The sequence below is a fragment of the Camelus bactrianus genome, chromosome 12 (genome assembly GCF_048773025.1).
Source record: "Camelus bactrianus isolate YW-2024 breed Bactrian camel chromosome 12, ASM4877302v1, whole genome shotgun sequence".
Lineage (NCBI taxonomy): Eukaryota > Metazoa > Chordata > Mammalia > Artiodactyla > Camelidae > Camelus > Camelus bactrianus.
This window is the reverse complement of record NC_133550.1, coordinates 49,762,761-49,783,490: the sequence shown is the minus strand read 5'-3', so window position 1 is coordinate 49,783,490 and position 20,730 is coordinate 49,762,761. Positions and strand designations below refer to the sequence as shown.

Here is a 20,730-nt window from a genome sequence, read left to right as displayed (position 1 = left end):
TGGAAATTTTTATTGTGCAACAAACGTTGCCATTAAAGTCTTCTTTCTGCAAATCTGAACGTTGGAGGGGGAAAACGTTGATCACAGAGTCACAGGCATCCAGTCATCACTCCTGCTGAAAGACAGGGAAAGGGTAGCCTCCCCTGCTTTCTCCAGTTCGTGGGATAGCTAAAGCATCCTTTGTTCTTCCCACCTCTGTTTGCTTAGTAGACCCCAGGGGAAGGACACTGAAACGTGGAAGGGGTAGTTGGTGAAGGACTGGAAAGAAAGGGAGATGTCTGGATCATTATCCCCGGCTCTCTTGGGGAAAGAGCCGTCTGTGGTTTTAATTCAAATGAAAAGTCAATATAAAACTGACCAAGATTCCCAGTGTACTTCGGATATAACTAAAAATCTTGAATCCAGTCTAGAAGGCTCAGCATTATCTGATTCTGGCCGACATCTCCGACTTTCTGTCTGCGTATTCATCTCCGTGAGGATGTAGCAGCCTCTTCATGTGTTTCCAATGTACCACTTTCTCTTCTCCCTCAGAGTCTTTACACATGCTGATGTTTTTCACCCAGGGAAGCTACATCTGAGCTGTCGGGTCTCTGATTAAATTACAACTCATCAGGATAGCCTTTCATGACCATCTATCTAAATCAAGTCTCTTGTTATACCATTCCATTCATTTGTTGATACTTTGAAAAAATATTTATTAAATGCTTGTTTTGTTCCAGAAATTGATCTAGACCTTCAGAGGCACAATCTAACATGTAGTTTGGCATTTATATATGTATATAATGTGCATAATGTATAAAAATACATTTTAGAGTAATTGCTCAATTTTTTTCATTGATATGAATTCAAAACAAAACCTTTCTAGATCTTTGGTATAAATGTTGGAGTTAAGTGGGGATGAAAATGGGATTAGGCCTATTTGAGGTGGGTTATCAGTGTAGAACTAGGATTTATCAGAAGACAGATAGCTGTTCAAAATAACGAAGGCTGTGCAAACTAATAAAGCTGTCTGGGAATCTATTTTAAAATAAAGCCTCTCAACATTTTAAGGTTTCCTTTGCTCTAAAAAATTAAGCACAGGCTAGATAAGTAGAGATTGGTCATTTGGTCGAGGGAAGTTGAATTCATTTTCTGATTTTTTTTTTGTCACAAACTTAGTGGCTTAAAGCAACTCATTTCGTGCTGTGCAGTTCTGTGGGTTAGAGATGGGCCGGCTGTGCCTGGATTCTCTCCTCAGTCTCACAAGATTTCACAAGGTCAAATCAAGATGTTGATCAGCTGTATTCTCAGGTGGAGTGCAGGTCCTCTTCCCAGCTCACGTGGTGTGGCAGAACTCAGTTTCTTACAGTTGCCGGACTGAGATCCCCATTTCCTGGCTGGCTTTTAGCCAAGGGCTGCCCTTAGCTCCTTAGAGATGTCCCGAATTCTTTATCACGTGGCCCTGTCCTTCTTCCAAGCCAGCAATGGAGACAATTTTGTCCTTTGAATCTGACCTCTTTCCTAGAATACCTTACTTCCTCTTGTAACTAGCCAAAGAAAGCTCTCCACTTCTAAAGGACGCATGTTATAGAATCAGGTCCACTGGTTACTCTTTCTCCATCTTAAAGTAAATTGATTTGGATTCTTAATTACAGCTGCAAAATTTTTTCCCATCATCACTTACATTAATGTTTGGTTGAAAGGCTGGAAGCGGTTGTAGGTACCAGGGTTCCCGGGGGATGTCTGCCTCCATAAAGGTCAGCCATAAGAAGACAAGTTGACCAAGAGCATCTCTGAGCAGCCTTCAAATTCTGATTCCGTGATCTTCTGATTCGTTTGCCTGTTCTATGGATTCAACCACCAAATAGATCTAAAAATTTACTTACTTCCTATTGCTACCATCTTATGTCTTCTTTGGTGAACTAATCAAATAGTCTATGAATTTGTCCCTTTTCCTGTTGTGCAGTCATCAGACTGGACCTGATAAAATGTACTTCTGAACATCTCATTCTGACATCTTGATAGCTTTCCGTCACCTGACAGGCTATGTAAAAGTCCCTCTGACATAGTCTATCCCTAGACTATTTCTCTTTGTTATTGCCAAGATGAACTATAAGCTGTAGTCAGACTTGACTAGATCACATTACCCCCTCTTCGAGAATCTCTACCTTCACAATAAGTGCAATCTCATCTCACATGCAACGTCTTCTCTTAAAACTTCTCCTGAACCCCTCAAATCAGTCATATTTCTCTGCTTTGTATTAGGATATTTTGAAAATGGGTCTTATCTCCAAGTGGTCTGAATTCAAACTTAGTGGCTGAAGGATTTCAATAAATCATAGAAATTCTACTTTTTAGCCAGTTCTAAAACGTCTTCCTCTATAAAAGTAAATTTTACATTTTCCTTAAAAAATAACTTTTTTCTCTAATTTCTCTTTTAAATAACTAAAGATAGAAGAGGGAGTTTGTTGTAAGTAGTGTATCAAGTGTTGTGCTCATAAAGCTACTTTTTTAAAGATTAGTGTTTGATGAAATACAGTAAGATTTGATGATAAACATTAGTATTTGAAAACAGAGTAATTGAATCTGATCATATGGCTTTAAGTAACTTACTAGTAGTTTTCTGGTGCATTAGACTCTCTCTTCTCTTCCAGATTTAGGCAAATAGAAAAGCAGTCAGTTGATAATTCAATAAAAATTTAAGAGGAAATCCAAAATTTTAACTCAAGTCCAGACCTCTCTATAGAACTCCAGACTCATGCATCCATCTGTTATTTGATAACTCCTTCTGGGTATCTGACAGGCATTTGAAAGTTAACATGCTCAAAGTAGATTCGTGATCTTATTTCCCAAAGCTCCTTCCACAGTCATTCTCTTCTTGGTTAATAGTGACTTCAGTCTTTCTGTTTGCTCAATCCAAAGGCCTTAGAGCTTCCCCCTACTCCTCTCTTTCTCTAACGCCCCACATGTCACACATCAGCAAGTCCTCCTTCAAATTATATTCCGAATCTGAATACTTCCTTTCATTTCTGCTGCTGCAGCCCTGGTCCAGGCCATCACTGATCTTGTGTTGACACTGCAGTGGCCTATTAATTACTCTCCCTGTTTTTACCCTTCTCTCCCTTGTCTATTCTCAACACAGTAGCAAGAGTGACTCTGTGCAAACAAAGGTTACAGCCTGTAACTCCTTTACTCAAGTGAAAGTCATAACAATGTTCTTACACTGTCATACACAATCCAGTCTTCAGTGTTCCTTCTCATACCTCCAATTCCTACAGGCTACAGTGGCCTTTTTTTTTTTTTTTTTTAAATTCTTCAAATGTTCCAGGCATGGTTCCAACACAGGGCCTTTAATCATGCATCTCCCTCTGCTGGGAATGTTCTTCCTCCAAATATTCATGGTTAGTTCCCCCCTTTTCATCAGGAACTTCATGTCTCTTAATCAGTGAGGCTTTCTCTCTGACTACTCAATTTAAAATTTCAATATCCTTGGAACTCTTCCTTTCTTCTCTTCCATTTTTTTCCCATAGCACTAGTCATCATCCAAAATACTGTATATAATAGTTGTTTATACTTGTGTATAAACCTCCTGATTATAAATTACCAAAGAGTAGGGACTTCTGTCTGTTTTATTCATTGTATTCCCAGCACTTCCAGTAGTACTTGGCATAAATTAGATGCTCATTAGATACTTACTGAATGTTGAATTAATATGATAGGTACAGGCATCATTTATTTATTAATTTTATTATTTTTAATGTGATTGGCAACGTACAGTTTTTTATCAGTTGTGTTATTTGTGTACAAGTCGTTGTTATCATTCTTTCTGTCTCAGCCTTCTGAGCAAAGGCTCTTGGACATATACAGGGACAGGCGTAGTTGACAAAGCTGCCTTATCACCTAATTCATTGTTCTTTTATATTTCTAACCATAGCATGCTTATATTATTTGTCTCATAAATGGCTGTTTCTTGAAAACATAAGCCTATGTATCTTAATTTCCTAATACCAGGCTCAGAGCCTAACGCAGGATATGCATATAGGAAACCAGTGGTTAATATGAAATCTAATAAGTGACTCCAAGTAGGACCATGTGACTGTAGGTGACTTACAGATACTTTATTGTGTGTGTTAATACCAGTTTGCTTAATGATGCTCTGGAAAGAATTTTACTAAATTTGAATATATGCAAGATAAAAATTAACTAATTATATCAGTTTATTTAATGATCTTATCTATTTATTTTATAATCAACATTTACTATATATAAGATGTACTTGTGTCTATCTAGACATTTAAATATAAGAATGTCTTTGTTGGGAACTGAATATTAAAAACTCAGACCATACCTAGGAAATACACAGGATTATATGAATATGCAGCTCTCCTTTGTACCATTGCTTATATGGGGAACTAAAGTAAGCTTTTTTTTCATGTCGTGCCAAAACTATTTTTTTTTATTTTTTTAAAAAAATTTTATTGAAGTGTAGTTGATTTACAGTGTTAGTTTCAGGTTTGTAAACAACTTGTGAGTGAATTTGGGAGCAAAATTAGGAATGAAAAAAAATCACAATTGTTTTGTCCTGTAACCCTTTGAAACATTGGTCTCTGAAGCATCACCTCAAGCTTCTGTTCATTAAATGCTCCAAGGGCAGTTGAAATAAGAGATCACCACTATGTGCACAGTAAAGAAATATTTGTAAATACTTTTTCTTCCTTTGTTTACACAATGTTTGGTAATTACAGTTGTTTTTCATTTTTCCCTTTACTTTTTAGTTCCCAGTGTTCCCACAAATATTGCTTTTTCCAACATTCAGTCAACTAGTGCAACACTGACATGGATGAGACCTGACAGTATCTTTGGCTACTTCCAAAATTACAAGATTACCACTCAACTTCGGGCTCAAAAATGCGGAGAATGGGAATCAGAAGAATGTGTTGAATATCAAAAAATTCAGTACCTCTATGAAGCTGACCTAACTGAAGAGACCATATACGGGTTGAAGAAATATAGATGGTATAGATTCCAAGTGGCCGCCAGCACCAACGCCGGCTATGGCAATGCTTCAAGTTGGATATCTACCCAAACCCTGCCTGGCCGTAAGTAACATCCTGTATATGTATATATACTTCTGCATTCAAGAAAATGCTCTTTAAATGTGTTTTTTACATAGAAATCATTCAAAGTATAGGTAAAGATTGCTCTTATAACTTTAGTTTTATATTTTAAAACTAACTGGTTATCCTACTTGCTTAAACATCATTAACCATAATAACATATTTGTTTTTTAACTGAATTGAATCCCAGTGGGAAATTCAATTTCTGTCTATTATTAGGGCTTTTCTCTAACTCCCAGAGTTGTGCCAAGGTGCTAGAGTCTTTGACTCCAACAAAGCATTATGGTCCTCTCCTGTGATCTCTCACTAGGCTACACTGATTGCCATCAAGTATCCTTTTCTCTGTGCCTACATTTTCCCTCCTATCCAGAAGCTATGCTGCTTTTAAGCCAGCTTTACAACCTTTTCAGTGACTTTAGGCTTACACACACACACACACACACACACACACACACACACACACACACACACACACACCCCGTTTCTGTGATAAATGTAGGCTGCTGTAGACCTTTACAAATAGTGAGATAAACTGATCTAGAGGCTTTATTTTCTAGGTCACTAAATGTGTCTCTTGTTACTATTCCCCAGAGTACCTGGCATAATGTTTCTGTAGTAAATGTTAAATGAAGGCTTGTTAATGCAATTCCACATTTGAGATGGAATCTAGACAACTTAGCCTTCTTCCCAGTTGTCTGTCTCCTCTGTGGTGTTTGGACTTCTGGTTTCTGTAAGATCTGCCCTTCTGATTTTTCTCTTAACCTCCTTGATAGCTCTTTCTCAGTCTCCTTGGCATGTTTTCTCTCTCTCTCTCTTTAAATCTAAGTATTGGAGTGTTGAGAAATCTGTAGTTAGCCCTTTTCTTTATCAACACACAACACCTAGACCTTACCCTAAGTGACCTTATCCTGTCCTATGGCTTTAAAGTCTACCTATATAGTCATTATTCTCCAGTATCTACTTCCAGTTCCAGTGCTCCCTAGAGCCCATTCAGTATATTTACTGGAGCAACTGATACCATTGGGCAGATGTGTCAAATATATCTCTCAAAATGAATGTGGTATAAGCACTAAACCTTTTCATCCTCCAATCTTTCTTCCCTCATTAAGGTCCACCATCACTCATCTGACTGCAGAAAGTGAAAATCCAGGCAGCATTCTTTTCCTCCTCCACTCTGCTGATGATTTGTTTCAACCATGCTGTCTAAACACATCCCTCCACTTGCATTGCTGTCGTATTAGTCCTGTTCTTCATTATTGCTACCACTACATTAACCTGACATCCTTAGCTTTCAAGCTGATCTCTTTAAACCCAAATCAGATGATGTCACTTCCTTGTTTAAAGCCTTTCAACGAATTTCCAGTTACTCTAACTGTATAAATTATGAAAATGAGTTGATCACTCTTCTTTTAGTCTCAGGAATGAAGAGAATATTGTTCTAATGATAAATATTTGAGTTTCATAAAATTACAGTTAAAAAGTTTTATTATGTTAAGCCACGGAGATATAATCTGAGATTGCATTTGATATGAAAAACAAAAAGACACTACATATATTAGTGCAAGACAGAATATATGGTGAACTGACATGTAAGAATAAGAGAAAGAGAAATTACAACCATAAAAAAGAATAAAATAATACCATTTGCAGCAACATGGATGGACCTGGAGATTGTCATTCTAAGTGAAGTAAGCCAGAAAGAGAAAGAAAAATACCATATGAGATCACATATATGTGGGATCTTTAAAAAAAAAAAAAAAGGACACAAATGAACTTATTTACAAAACAGAGATAGACTCATAGACATAGAAAACAAACTTATGGTTACCAGGGGAAAGGGTGTGGGGAAGGATAAATTAGGAGTGGGATATTGCAGATTCTAACTACTATATATAAAATAGATAAACAAGGTCCTACTGCATAGCACAGGGAACTATATTCAATACCTTGTAATGACCTATAATAAAAGAATATAAAAAGGAATATATATGTATAAATGAATCATCATGCACTACACCAGAAATTAACACAACGTTGTAAATTGACTATGCTTCAATTAAAAAAAAGAGAGAGAAATTAGAACAGTCAAGCAAGAAAAATTTTAAAGAGCAGTAATGCTTTTAAGATTAAAAGTCAGTAATGCTTAGATGTTGATGTTTCTGCATACCATAGATGGAAAGTATTACAGATATTTTGCAAACAGAAAGTAATCCAGATGAAGAAAATTAATAAGTTTTTTATTATCATCATTGATTCCAAAACAGTGTTACGTCGTTTTGCAATATATAGGCAGATAAAAAATGATGAAAATGAATGATTTCTCGGAATTATAGAAAAGACTAAACAACAGTATAAATTAGTAAAAATCACTGTTTCAGAATTGTGCATTTTATTCTAATGGCATCAAGTTGTGCCTAAGCACTTACTAACGGAACATTTTATCAAACCCTGGAGCTTCTTTGATAAGTTGATGGCTAGTTTGAGATCATATCATTCAACATTTGAATATTGCAAATAAAAAGACCACTCAGTTGGAATAATACATATTAATAAAATGTTCTAAAATGGCTTTTAGAATAAGAAAATATGTTAAACTCTCTCTGAGCTCATAAAGAAGAGCACTGAAATTGAAGATGCAGGGAGCAAAGTTGGAATGCAAGCTGAGAATTAAATTGGATTGCTTTCTGAATCCGAATCTACTGCTGTATACTACAGTGAAGGAAGGCAAGAATATTCAGCCAACTCAAGCTAACATTTCTTTCTCCCACATACTCTGATCTAGATAACTGAAGCCGAATCCCTTTTCTCCTTAAATTGTCTGTATCATAGCCGTAACTCTCTACTTCATGCTGAGTGTGCGTGGATACAAACATAAGCGCAAAAATTACAAATGGCAGAAATACTTAACTTGAAATAGTAAAGCCTTACAGATTATTTTACTCATCTCTTCTTTTTCTAATTATCCTTTTGCTCAAAAGCAATTTGAGTTGTGTGTGTGGGAGGAATGTAGACTGGAAAGCTGTTAAGTATCTCAGTGGTGCACAATAGGTACTTATAATGCTGAGGAAATGTACAACTTTAAAAGAGTGTGGGTGTGAAATTTGTATGGAATGAAATGGGACTCTCATAATGTGCATCCCCTATAGACCACCAAGACTGGAGGACAGCAAGAAGGGAAAATTCCTGAGGTAACACTTAGGTTGTGAAAACCACAGGATACCATACTCATGAGGAATTTTAACTACCCAAACATCTGTTAGGTTAAAAAAAATTCAACAAAACATGCCTCATCAAAGAAGCTTCCAAGGAATGCAACTTTATGATCTAAAAAGAAGAAAAACCGAATAGAGGGCAAATAACTCATTCACATGTTTAGAAAGAAGACATTGTGGATGAGTTACTGTTTATGCAATTATGTTTCTTAATTCTGAATGATGTGATGCAATTAGAATGTGGTGAATGCTATCATAACAGAGGTAGACATTCCCCTTTCTATAAGGAAGAAATTATATAATGATAAGAAGAGATGTTAGCCATAGATAAATAGGAAAATATAATTCATGACTAATTTATGATGTAAAGAAGCCCATTTGGTAGCGGTGGCTTTCTAGAGAAAATAAATATAATTTATTCTAGACATGATGGTTGTACTTATGCAATATTAATTAGATACTGCTGAAAGTCTTCTAAGTTAGTTGCCTGATACTCTGAAATGTGTAATTCAAGACAGTATCTCTCTCATAGACCTGGAGATTGAAGTTACCGGTATGACCTCTTGGGTTTCCACAGACATCTCTAGCCCCGTATTAGCACTGTCCCTGCCCCCCCCCCCCCCCCCCCCGCAAACCTTCTCCTCCCTCTGTGTTCCCTGTTTCAGGGTATTGTACCTATTTGTTCAAGCTCACAATCTAGGAATCAAGCTTAATTCTTTCTTGCCATCCTCACCCCCAAGTCCATAACTGAATCCTGTTAAATTTACCTTCTAAATATTTCCTGAATTTGTTTCTTTCTCTATTAAGGGTCTGTAAATTCAGACCCCTTAAAATACATCTCCTAGATCATTACAAAACATATCTAAATGGTCTTTCTGTTCCCATTTTGTCTGCGCATCCACCTGAATCCAGTTTTTTTTTTTTAACACACTTATCTGTTATTCCTCTGCTTAAAAGCTTTGTAGTTTTCTATTTTCCTATTGTGTAGAAAGTAGACTTGCAGTGTGCTCTGTCCGGTCGTCTATGATTTGTGCTTATATTCCCCACACGCACCTCGCTCGTTCTCCTTTGTGCTTCTTTCTTACTGTCCTTGCTGTCCTCTTTTGGAGACCAACTGCCTTTTCTTTATGTTTCAAACCAAACATCTCCTTTGCAAAGCCTTCTATAAATTCCTCTTTCCACTACCACTTTCTAAAAGTTGTTTCTAAATACTGAACATATTACATCGTAATGGTTTCTCTCTCACGGATGGAATTCTGAGGTCCCCAAAAGCAGAGGTGGCCAGGTGATGGAGTCTTGTGTATATTTCTACCCCTCACGCCTCCTCAGTATCTCAGACTGAGTGAATGTGGCATTTGGACTCAAGGAAAGCATTTGACTTTAATATGAAAGTATTTCAATGTGAAAATTCTCCGTGTTGCAAAATAGTTCATACTAATTTTCTCCAATCTTTTGTCTGTAACTTGTTTTTTAAATACTTGCATGGTTCTTGTCAAAATTAAAATTCTCCCCATTAGTGGTTTCTCTTCATGTTTGACATGTTCAACTTTTTTTTAATTTCACAGACTAGTCTATTTTATATCGTTGATACTTTTTCCTTTTCATTAATCTATATAATAAGTAGGAATTACTGCAAACAGGGAAGAAACAAGCACATAATAAATTGAGAAGGCTTTCAAACAATGAAAGTAAATAGTAAATGCCTATCTCAGAATAGATTGAAGCTTTAGCAGTATCTAAATGATTAACTAAAATAATAAACTGTTAATGAATTTATATGGTAAAGTGAGACCATAGTAGGTTGTTAGTCCATGAAGAAAACGAAGGAGAACAATGTCTTAATTTGGGCTGCTTAGTATGATTAGAAAGAGAAGATATTTGGGTGAAATCATAAAGAACATAATAGTGTAGATATAAAATTATTTAATAAAGTACTTAACTATATATTTAATTTAAAAGAGCTTTTTCCAGATTCTTAAACAGTTTTCTAGAACATAAATAAAAGTATTTTGAAATTCCATTACATAAGCATGTAGAATGTGCTTTTCAGCAAAATCACTAAAAATCAGAGGATAAGAATTTTCATTATATTATTTTTTAAAAATCAATATTATAGAAAGGCTGGTTATCAAAATGAAAAAAGGAGAAAAAAATTTCCCCCAATTATAGCTAGCTATATTTTATGTTTTAAAAATTCAGTTGAGTTCTCTCACTTTCTCATCTCAGACTCATCTCAATCTCATATTGAATTGAATTGATCTATTTATTTTTAATTGCTATTTATCTATTTTATATAAAGTAGTGTGTATCTCTTAATCTCAAGCTCCTAATTTATCTCTCCCCTCCTTTCCCCTTTGATAACCATAAGTTTGTTTTCTATGTCTGTGAGTCTGTTTCTGTTTTATAAATAAGTTCATTCATATCATTTTTTTAGATTCCACATATAAGTGATATCATATGATACTGGTTTTTCTCTGAGTTACTTCACTTAGTATGATAATCACTAGAACCATCTGTGTTGCTGCAAATGGTATTATTTCTTTTCTTTTTTTTTTTAATTGAGTTATAGTCAGTTTACAATGTGTCGATTTCTGGTGTACAGCACAATTTTTCAGTCATACATGAATACACATATATTCATTTTCATATTCTTTTTCACCATGAGCTACTTACTACAAGATCTTGAATGTATTTCCCTGCACTATACAGTATAAACTTGTTTATCTATTCTATATATACCTGTCAATATCTACAAATCTCGAACTCACAATCTATCTCTTTCCCACCTCCGTCCCCACTGGCAACCACAAATTTGTATTTCTATGTCTGTGAGTCTGTTTATGTTTTATATTTAAGTTCATTTGTCATCTTTTTTTTTTTATATTCCATATATGAGTGATATCATATGGTATTTTTCCTTCTCTTTCTGGCTTGCTTCATTTAGAATGACATTCTCCAGGGACATCCATGTTGCTGCAGATGGCATTATGTTGTCATTGTTGTGGCTGAGTAGTATTCCATTGTATAAATATACCACATCTTCTTTATCCAGTCATCTATTGATGGACATTTAGGCTGTTTCCATGTCTTGGCTATTGTAAATAGTGCTGTGAACGTTGGGGTGCAGGTGTCTTTTTGAAGTAGGCTTCCTTCTGGATATATGCCCAGGAGTGGTGTTGCTGGGTCATATGATAAGTCTATTTTTAGTCTTTTGAGGAATCTCCATACTGTTTTCTACAATGGCTACACCAAACTGCATTCCCTCCAGCACTATAGGGGGGTTCTCTTTTCTCCACACCCTCTCCAGCATTTATCATCTGTTGACTTTTGAATGATGGCCATTCTAATTGGTGTGAGGTGACACCTCATTGTTTTGATTTGCATTTCTCTGATAGTGATAATGAGCATTTTTTTGTGTTCCTATTGGTCATTCATAAGTCTTCATTGGAGAATTGCTTGTTAAGGTCTTCTGCCAATTTTTGGATTGGGTTGTTTGTTTTTTTGTTATTAAGTCATATGAGCTGTTTATATATTCTGGAGATCAAGCCCTTGTCAGTTTCATCTTTTGCAAATATTTTCTCCCATTCCATAGGCTGTCATTTTGTTTTGCTTATGGTTTCCTTTGCTGTGCAAAAGCTTGTAAGTTAAATTAGGTCCCATTTGTTTATTTTTGCTTTTATTTCTATTGCTTGAGTAGACTGCCCTAGGAGAACATTGCAGAGATGTATGTGAGATAATGTTTTGCCTATGTTTTCTTCTAGGAGGTTTATTGTGTCTTGTCTTATATTTAAGTCTCTAATCCATTTTGAGTTTATTTTTGTGTATGGTGTGATGGAATATTCTAACTTCATTGATTTACATGCTGCTGTCCAGTTTTCCAAACACCAGCAAATGACATTATTTCTGAATTGAATTTATTTTGACTCTTCTGAAAATCTTTTTTTCCCTTGGTTCAGAAAGAAGTGTGAAGTAGGCTTAATTCTTAGTAATTTTCTTGTCATTAATCTCAGTTGAGGTCTGCCTCAGTTTTAGGCCATGGGCCAACAAATTTTCAGCTCCGTTTCCTTCTGCATTTACTAAGAAAGTGGGGAGAACTCTTACCTGACTTTGGAAAGCTCCCAATTCTGAAAAAAGAACATAGGATTGCGATGCCTGATAGTTAGGGCACTTTTTGGTTGGGCCTAGTAACTGAACTGAGACCCCCCTTGGCTGGATAGTAAGAATCATGACAACAGCAAAGCTTATCTGTGTGCTGGAACTATTCTTAGAACTTTACACATGCCGATTCATTCATGCACCTCACTCATTTCTAGGATAGAGCCTGTGCTTTTAGATCTTGAGTAGGACTTGGTATGAAAGTACTAAGAGGTGGAGGGGTGCCAAGGAGGATTACAAAGGGAAGATACTCAGGTGGAATCATAATTTAAAGGACATAATAGTAGGCATATAAAATTAAACTATTTAATAAAGCATTCAACTCTATTTAACTAATGTCAAAAAAAAAAAAAACAACTTTTGCTAGGTTCTTAAGCAAGTTTCCCAGGATATAAATAAAAATAATTAGAAATTCCACTTGCATAAACAAATAGAATGTCTTTTTCAGCACAAACACTAAAAACAAAACAGTTGAAGGAAATTTATAGGATAATTACTATGTGATATTACTAGCTTTGAAAACCGAGACTAAGAAAGACTTGGAGATATTACACAAGCTTCTAGTACATAATCCAGCCATCTCCATTCCCAAACAATTGGATGGGATTTGCCCCAACACACATTGACTTCTAAGTACACTTTAATTTCTTTTCTTTTTAATTATACTTTGTTTTATAAACAAAATGCTATTCTAGAAAAAAAGATGTATTATCTGATCCTAAAAGCAATAGAACTACTAGGAGAATGTTTTCATTCTCACCTGGCATGGCTACTATTAGAAATGAGAGTTTTGGGGTATTTTGTATTTTTTTTTTCCAACTTAAGCCAGCCTCAGTTACTCAGAAAACTACTCATTCAGCGTCACAGAAAACAGTCATACAGTGAAGTCTAATACTGTGGATATCCATGAATCAGTCTCAGTTCTCATCGAATAGTCTAATGGGTCAGATTCTTACGCTTATATTTGCCTTTTGTGACACCATCTTGCTGTTGGGAAATCTAACTATAAAACAAAATGAAAGTCCTGTAAAATGGTAGGAAATATGTCCTCTACCAACAATAGTTTCACCCCAGTGAAATCCCTGGGCTCTAGGGAAACACTCAACAGCGGGAAGGGTAGCCAATTAGTGCAGTATTGTCATCAGTGGGATGTGTCCAGAGATGCTCTTGGCCTGCATAAATGTGGTCAATCTAATTGCTGAACTTCTTTAGGTCCCTTGATGCCCTGCATTGTTTAAGATGTCAGGAATCCACCCAAACCACCCAGCTAATTAGATTTCATCTAGTCCTGAGAGGCATCTAAAACTTAAAGCTAATTCGTCCAGGTATGGTGAATCTAAGCCAACCTACAGCCCTAAAGGCTGTTAATACTGGTACAGGTGAGGAAAGAAAAGGAGTCCTTCATTTAGTGATGACAGTAGCTAGGCATCTGGTAGTCCCGTGTACCAACTCCTGAAACTAAAATACCCTGAAGGGAAGGACCTTTAAATAAACTTAAAATGAACTTTAATTCAAATAGCTGTGCAGACAGCTTAAATCACACATATGTGCAGAGCTCAAGATTTTTTGTCTTGTGAGTCACTGTCAAGTCATTTATTTATTTATGTTTATTCTTTAGGAAAGTCACTACCACATGGTACACTAAAAACCACAGAGTATTTCCTGCAACATTTCTCATCATTAAATTTACAGGGATCTGCAGAAGGCAGAGTTACTAATAAGTCTTTGAGTGTGCTTATTCTGAAAGTATAGTATTAGACACACCAAAATTTGGTGGTTCTTAATCAAACTGGTGTAGACCTGGGGGCATTCTAACTTTTATATGCACTAGGCAAAATGATGGTCTATCCAGACTCACCTTTCAGCTAACACACTTAGCATGGGGACACAGATGGATGGGAAAGATGACCCTGACCCACATAAGACCCACATTCCTGTGCAAGGATAGAAGCATGATAATCAGGAAATGATGGTTGTTAGTTACAGAAAATGCATTATTGTGAAAACCAGGGGAAAAGTGCTTATGAGAGGAAGTGATTGGATTATGGGGAATGAGAGAATAAGGATAGATCATTCCTACTGAGTAAATTGCTGTGATTTATAAGAGAAAGGGTATAGTGATCTCTTAGCCCATTACTGACTCGATTCATTTCACAAACAATCCTAAATCAGAATGTGACAGTGTATGGAGAGACAAAGTCTCCCAGAGATGCTTATCCATTACTAAGCTTTTCAACTGGCATATTTTCAACTCCTCAGACTTTTACTGCTTTAAGCTTCCTTTAATTTGGTAGTTGACGCTCATAATTGTAAATTTGTATCCCCCCTTATGTGACTCTAATAATGTACTACACACTGAAATAAAAAATAATACTGAATGTATTTTATTATGCACTTGAGATTTTGATAAATTCCAAGAGAAAATTACCTAAAAGAAACTTGAAAATGCTATTTGCTTAAAAGTATACTATAATATTTGAATGATACTAAAATAATTAGATGCTGTTTTATAATATACTTTGAGCATTTTGGTGTTCTATATATTTCTCTTAAAATACTCATGAGTTAAATGATTATCTTTCATTGCTTTATACAGATGAAATATATATTCTAATCAGTCATATATTATGTGCATATAATCTACTCATGTATCAGTTTAGTTATGTGTTTACTTTTTTTTAGTTTAGATTTAGAAGTCCTTATTCCATCACATTATAATTGTTCAAGAATATTGATTAATATAGTATGTTCTAAGAATAATATTTCATAAAGGATTTAACACAGGGAACACTTATGTAACAAAACAAGCAATTGCATCAAATTTACTAAAAATGCAGGTGTTAGAGTGTTTCTTAAAAAAAAAAACAACTTTAGGAAAGTTCAAGAAATGGCATTAAAGCACAGCTCAGTGAGGGGCTAAATACTTTGCCTTTTTCTAATGGCTGGTTAGTGTATAGAACTTAAAATATTTAGTATTTCAAGTGGTTAGTATGTGCCATGAGTGATCTTTAAATGTCTTTTTTCACTCAGCTCTGCTTGGGGTAGCAAATACTCCCCGATGAGGGCTTTGATTGCTGGTATTAAAGGAATGATTGCAGGGTTAACATTTTCCTGTGAAAGATGAGAAGTTGAAGTAAGGCATCGTCCTGCTTTCTGAGCTGGTCTACAGAAATACTTGCCAGACTAGCCGAAGTTTCCCTTGGGAAATGGTTTTGGATCTGTCATCATCGGAGCCCCCGAGGATCCAAAGGACAGAGCAGGGAAGACACAGATATAGAAGAATATTTCCTGGAAGTATTTCTACAAACAAGCTCCCGTCAACATAGTCACGGAAAAATCTTATCAATTTTCTTATCACAGAAAATTCTCAGTAAGCTGTCCGTGGTATCTGGGCAACAATAATGTACCACCTTGCCTGTCTGCGGGAATGAGTTAGGTTTATGAGTGTACTTCCGACAGCTATTGGGTTGGTATATTTACAGAGGTATAAGAATCAGATTCTAAAGGTAATCTCCCCTCTTTTGATCTAATTAATTTTGACCCATCTTCCTGGCATGAGTTAGATACCAAGCATCAAAATCTACAAAGGTCCCTTCTAGTTCAGGGTAATAAACTGTGGCATTTGTCTTTTTGTCTGACAGCAGTTCTTACAGAGACCTTAGCAGTGGCATTAAAGGCCCTACACAGTCTGGCCCCATTTTCTCTCTGACTCTCAGTCTGACTTACTTGGGTCCAGCCTCACCGAAGCTCTTGTTATCCCTAGAACACAGCAGACATAGTCCTGTCTCATGGCCATCTCCCTGTGACACTCTTCAAACATCCCCATGTTCCTCTGCCTCCTTTGCGTCTTTGTTTAAATGTCATCTGTTTAGAGAGGCATATTCTGACCACCATATTTTTTAAAATAGTAACTCCCATCCACATTCCCATTTTAATTATCCTGCTTCATTTTCTTTTATTGTGGTGCATACCACTTCCTAACAGAGTATGTCATTTACTTGTATGAGATGTTCCTGAAGCTCTATATGGATAGGACCACACCTACCTTGATCATTTCTATAGACCTGATCACTTTCCCAGCCCCTGGCACATAGAAGATGCTCTATAAATATTTACTGATTGGATAAATGCACCAATTTCACTGAGAAGCCAACAGAACATTCGGGTAGAAATAAAGAGAAAGGTAGGCTAAAATAGTTTCCTGTCTCATACCACCTGAAATGTGTGGCCTGTCAGAAAATTCTGTGTCTCTACAATGGTTCTTACAGAGCTAGAAGGCAGGTTTGGCAAAAACATTCATAAATGGTAAGTAACTAAACTATTAAAATTAATAAATGCCTTAATATAAAGTTTTACTTAGCTTCTAGCCCATCTCCTTTTACAGAGTCAAAGGCAGGAGATAGGCCATTGGAACCCACAAAACATCTTTGATTTTTCAAAGCTGTTTTCTCCATAGGAACATTCATAATAATGATCAGTCATGGTGCACCTGATCCTGAACATCTCAATATCCAGTTTGGGAAGGAAAGAGTATAGAGGGCGTTATTCTGTGAGGCCCTCCAAAAGCACTTAATTATATTGGTGGCAGGAGACCTCTCGTGGTTCTCATTTGTATTTATCCAAATGAATTACACTACAATTTGAGACAGTTTTCATAAATCTAGGATCATAAAATTAGAATAAGACCGATCATCTCAGGATATGCAGCGTTTGTTCAAGTGCTGAAATTCCATGACCTTTTCTATAGTAGTCACCAGAGAAATCATGTACCCAATTCTGTCATCATTATTAACACCTCCCAGCTCATCATAGCTCTGAATCCTGGAACATCCCCTCCCCACTCTCCTCTGGATGCCATATGGACTGGATCTCCGAGTCAGTGTTCAGAGGTCTGCACAAAAATCAGAAAAGGTTCAAGTAGGAAGGATATGCTTGTCACCCCAAAGGCATTTTCCCACAGAAACTTTCTCATACATATTTGCTAGATACCTCTATAGTGATATTTGAGTACCACTTTAAGTTATTTCAAGCCTACTCTTACAATATATTTTTATGGGCTAAATTGGGCATCCCAAATCCAAAACACATAATATCATCGCTCTTGGAAACATTCTACTGCCAATAACTCATTCATAGTTCAAAGACTGTCACTAGTATTAACATCTTAAATACCTACCTGCTGTTGAGATAAACCTTTTGGCTTTCTTCAGAGCATGTGACTCACCTGAATCAGATACACTTGCTATATTTATACCATCCCAATTTTTAAAGAATTATCTGAAAAAATTTTAAACCCTTTTCCATCTCGACCTGTGTTCCTAGTTCTAGGTTCATCTTTCCAGTTGCCAGGTAGGCATCTCCATCCTTGTGAGTATCTCAGGTTTCATGATCACAGATCCAAATTTATCATCTCCTGCCATAGCCTAACCCCTACCCAACCTAGTAACTGTCCCTGAATGTGCTGCCGTTGCTCTGTCAACACTCTCCCAGGATTTATACATGAATTAGCCTTTACTACATCCTCTATGTCACGTCTAATAAGCACTTAAGTCCGTTTAATTAAAATTTTCTAAATGACTGTGGGATTTATCTCCTCCAGTCTCTCCCGACTGTCACTCTACTGCTTGAGGATCATCAGATGTCAGCTGGCTTTCAGGAAGTAGCCTATCTGGACTCAGTGCTTCCGAGCACTTACCTATTTCATAGCAATCTGAGATTTCTTCCTAAATCATTAGAAAAATACTTCCCTATTCAAAACTTTCAGTGTCATCCCACTGTTTAAAGAATGAACTTCAAACCCTTTAACATAATAATCAAGTGCCTAACTTAATTCCTCAGTGACTCCTTGAGGCTTGTCACCTACTCTGTCCCTCTGTGAATGCTGGTCTTTCTGTGATGTCCCTGTTCCTTGAATTTAGGGATTCTGAATATTTTTTTTTGTACCATGGATTCCTCTGACAGTTTGGTAAAGTGTGTGGACCCCTTCCTCGAGTTATAGTTTCAAATGTATAAAATAATAAACGTAAGATTACCATGGAAAGCCATTCTGCCGAAATAAAATTCTGTCTGTCTGTGGACCTTGTTGTTTATGTCTTTGTGGCTTTGCTTATCACCCTCTTAGCAAAGAAGTGCCCCCAAACCAGCCTTCTGATTATTGAAGTCCTTCTCATGTTTCAAAGCCTCTTCAGTCTCCATCTCCTCTCTGCAGCTTTACCTTGACTCCCAGCCCACCCAGACCCACCACTTCATCCTTTGCCTTGTCAGGATAGATTATTTATGTTTCTAATTAGTTCTTATCTTTACTTTGCCCTTTATTGTAATAGTTTGTATTAATTGACAAAAAACGGGCCAAACACTAAGCTAACCGGCCACTTTCACACATTATGTGTTTGTAATTCTTTTTAACTGTGAAATGTGCACACAAGGAGGAAACTGAGGTCCCACAGTTTTGTTGTTTGACCCAGATCACACAACTTACTGCTCTTATAAATTATTTGAGAAAAGGAATATTGCATCTTCTTTACACCTTCTTGGGATCTATGGAATAATATTGTTTAGTAATATTTGTTCATGTGGATTTAAAAATCAGAAATACTGGGAAATACTAATCTCCTAATATTTAATGTCCCTGGAATTGACAAAGAGCCATACTAGGACAGAGAGGTGTGACCTAAGTGTTTCTAGGTCAATGTCTGTGTCAAATTAATTGTGACTCAATCCTTCTTAACATACTGAAAACTGTTCTAATTCCTGGTAGCTTCACAAATTGAGATTTAAACAAGGGTTTTCAGCACTCGGTTCCCTAAAATATTGACTCTTACTTTGTACTCTTGATGAAAAGACAACAATAATAAAAGTAAGACAAATTAAACAATTTTTTTGGAATCTTAATGAATTCAGGAAATACTTACATTTGTAATAATCAGATCAGTTGTATAATTTATTTCCTATGCTACCCCCTCAGGGAAATCAAAACCAAGCCAATTTACATTTGTAAGACAATAAATTTTAAATATAATTCACTTGAACCAGTTTCACTTTTCTGTAGGCAAATATGTGTCTGCAAGGTTTCTTAAAACAACGTTGTTAGTCTAACTTTTTAAAAATAAAAATATTTATTTGTTTAAAAAGGTTTACTTTAGCAATAGTAATGGTTTCTTTTTCAAAATGTTATTTTGAGTTTAAAAATCATTTCTCATGTGGAAGTTCTTTATAGTAATTATTTTAAAAGAAATTACATCTTTTGATTTGCAAATGCCTTTTGGCATGCTGTGAACTATAAATTAATGTATAATTAATTCATTATGATTATCTTTTTATGGTCTTTTCTATCATTGTACTGTGGCAAATGCTAGCTTACATGTAGCAAAGTAATTGATTGTTTTCTATTTGCATAGCTCCAGACGGCCCTCCTGAAAATGTGTATGCAGTAGCAACATCACCTTTTAGCATCAACATCAGCTGGAGTGAACCTGCTGTCATTACTGGGCCCACCTTCTATCTGATAGATGTCAAATCGGTAAGGCATTTGCAAAAGGCAGTATCGAGCGTGGTTAAGAACATAGGTTTCAGAACCAGACTTTGAATTTTAATCTCAACTCTGTTAGACCTTAGGCAACTTACTTAACCTTTTGGGTTAACCTGTAAAATAAAGGTTGATAACTCTACCCTGGGGACGGAGATTTTTCTGAGGACTAAGTTAGTAAACGTGCATAAAGAACTTAAAACATTGCCTGACATGTACCAAGTGTTAATAAATGTAAATAAAATATTATCATGGTTATTATTATATTTATCCTCAGAGTATAGATGATGTATATAAACAAGAGGTTAAATTGGTACTGGTATATTGGTTTAAAATACAGTTGGAAAAAAAAAAAGAACTCAGTACAAAAGGAGAAGGGAGAAAGCATTAGGAGAAATATCTTCCAAATAGATAACATTAAGTCTTAATCTTGAAAATAACTGAAGCAGAACGTGAAAAGGAGATGGTACTAGAAGTGTGAAAAGGTAGCTTCATTCAAAGTAAAGCAAGTAGTTCAGGAATCCTCTGTAAAGCATTCAGGAGGAAAAGACTGAAGGATGAAGGATGGATCAAAAGGTAGGTTTCATGGTAAAGGCAGTGGGTGCCAACTGTGGAATTAAAGCAGTAGTAGGATAGAGATTTCTATTTTACAGGAGCAGTATGGTTCCATTGTAGAGGAGAGTTTTAGAGCAGTCCTGGACTGCCAAGTAAGGAGACAGGAAACTGTAAGAATAAAGAAAGA

General features: G+C 36.0%; 1 protein-coding gene across 5 annotated transcripts in view; it reads left to right on the top strand.

Moving 5' to 3' along the window:
• The window catches only part of PTPRQ (protein tyrosine phosphatase receptor type Q), a 220,239-nt gene that overhangs the window by 131,837 nt on the left and 67,672 nt on the right, over positions 1-20,730 (top strand). For all 5 annotated transcript variants that reach the window (XR_012510803.1, XM_045519424.2, XM_074375351.1 and 2 more), the window contains exons 44-45: positions 4,755-5,078; positions 19,861-19,982. Coding sequence is in view for 4 of the 5 variants with exons in the window: in XM_045519424.2 (XP_045375380.2) it covers positions 4,755-5,078; positions 19,861-19,982 (446 nt within the window). In the remaining variant the exon portion in view is untranslated. The remainder of the gene's footprint in view (positions 1-4,754; positions 5,079-19,860; positions 19,983-20,730) is intronic.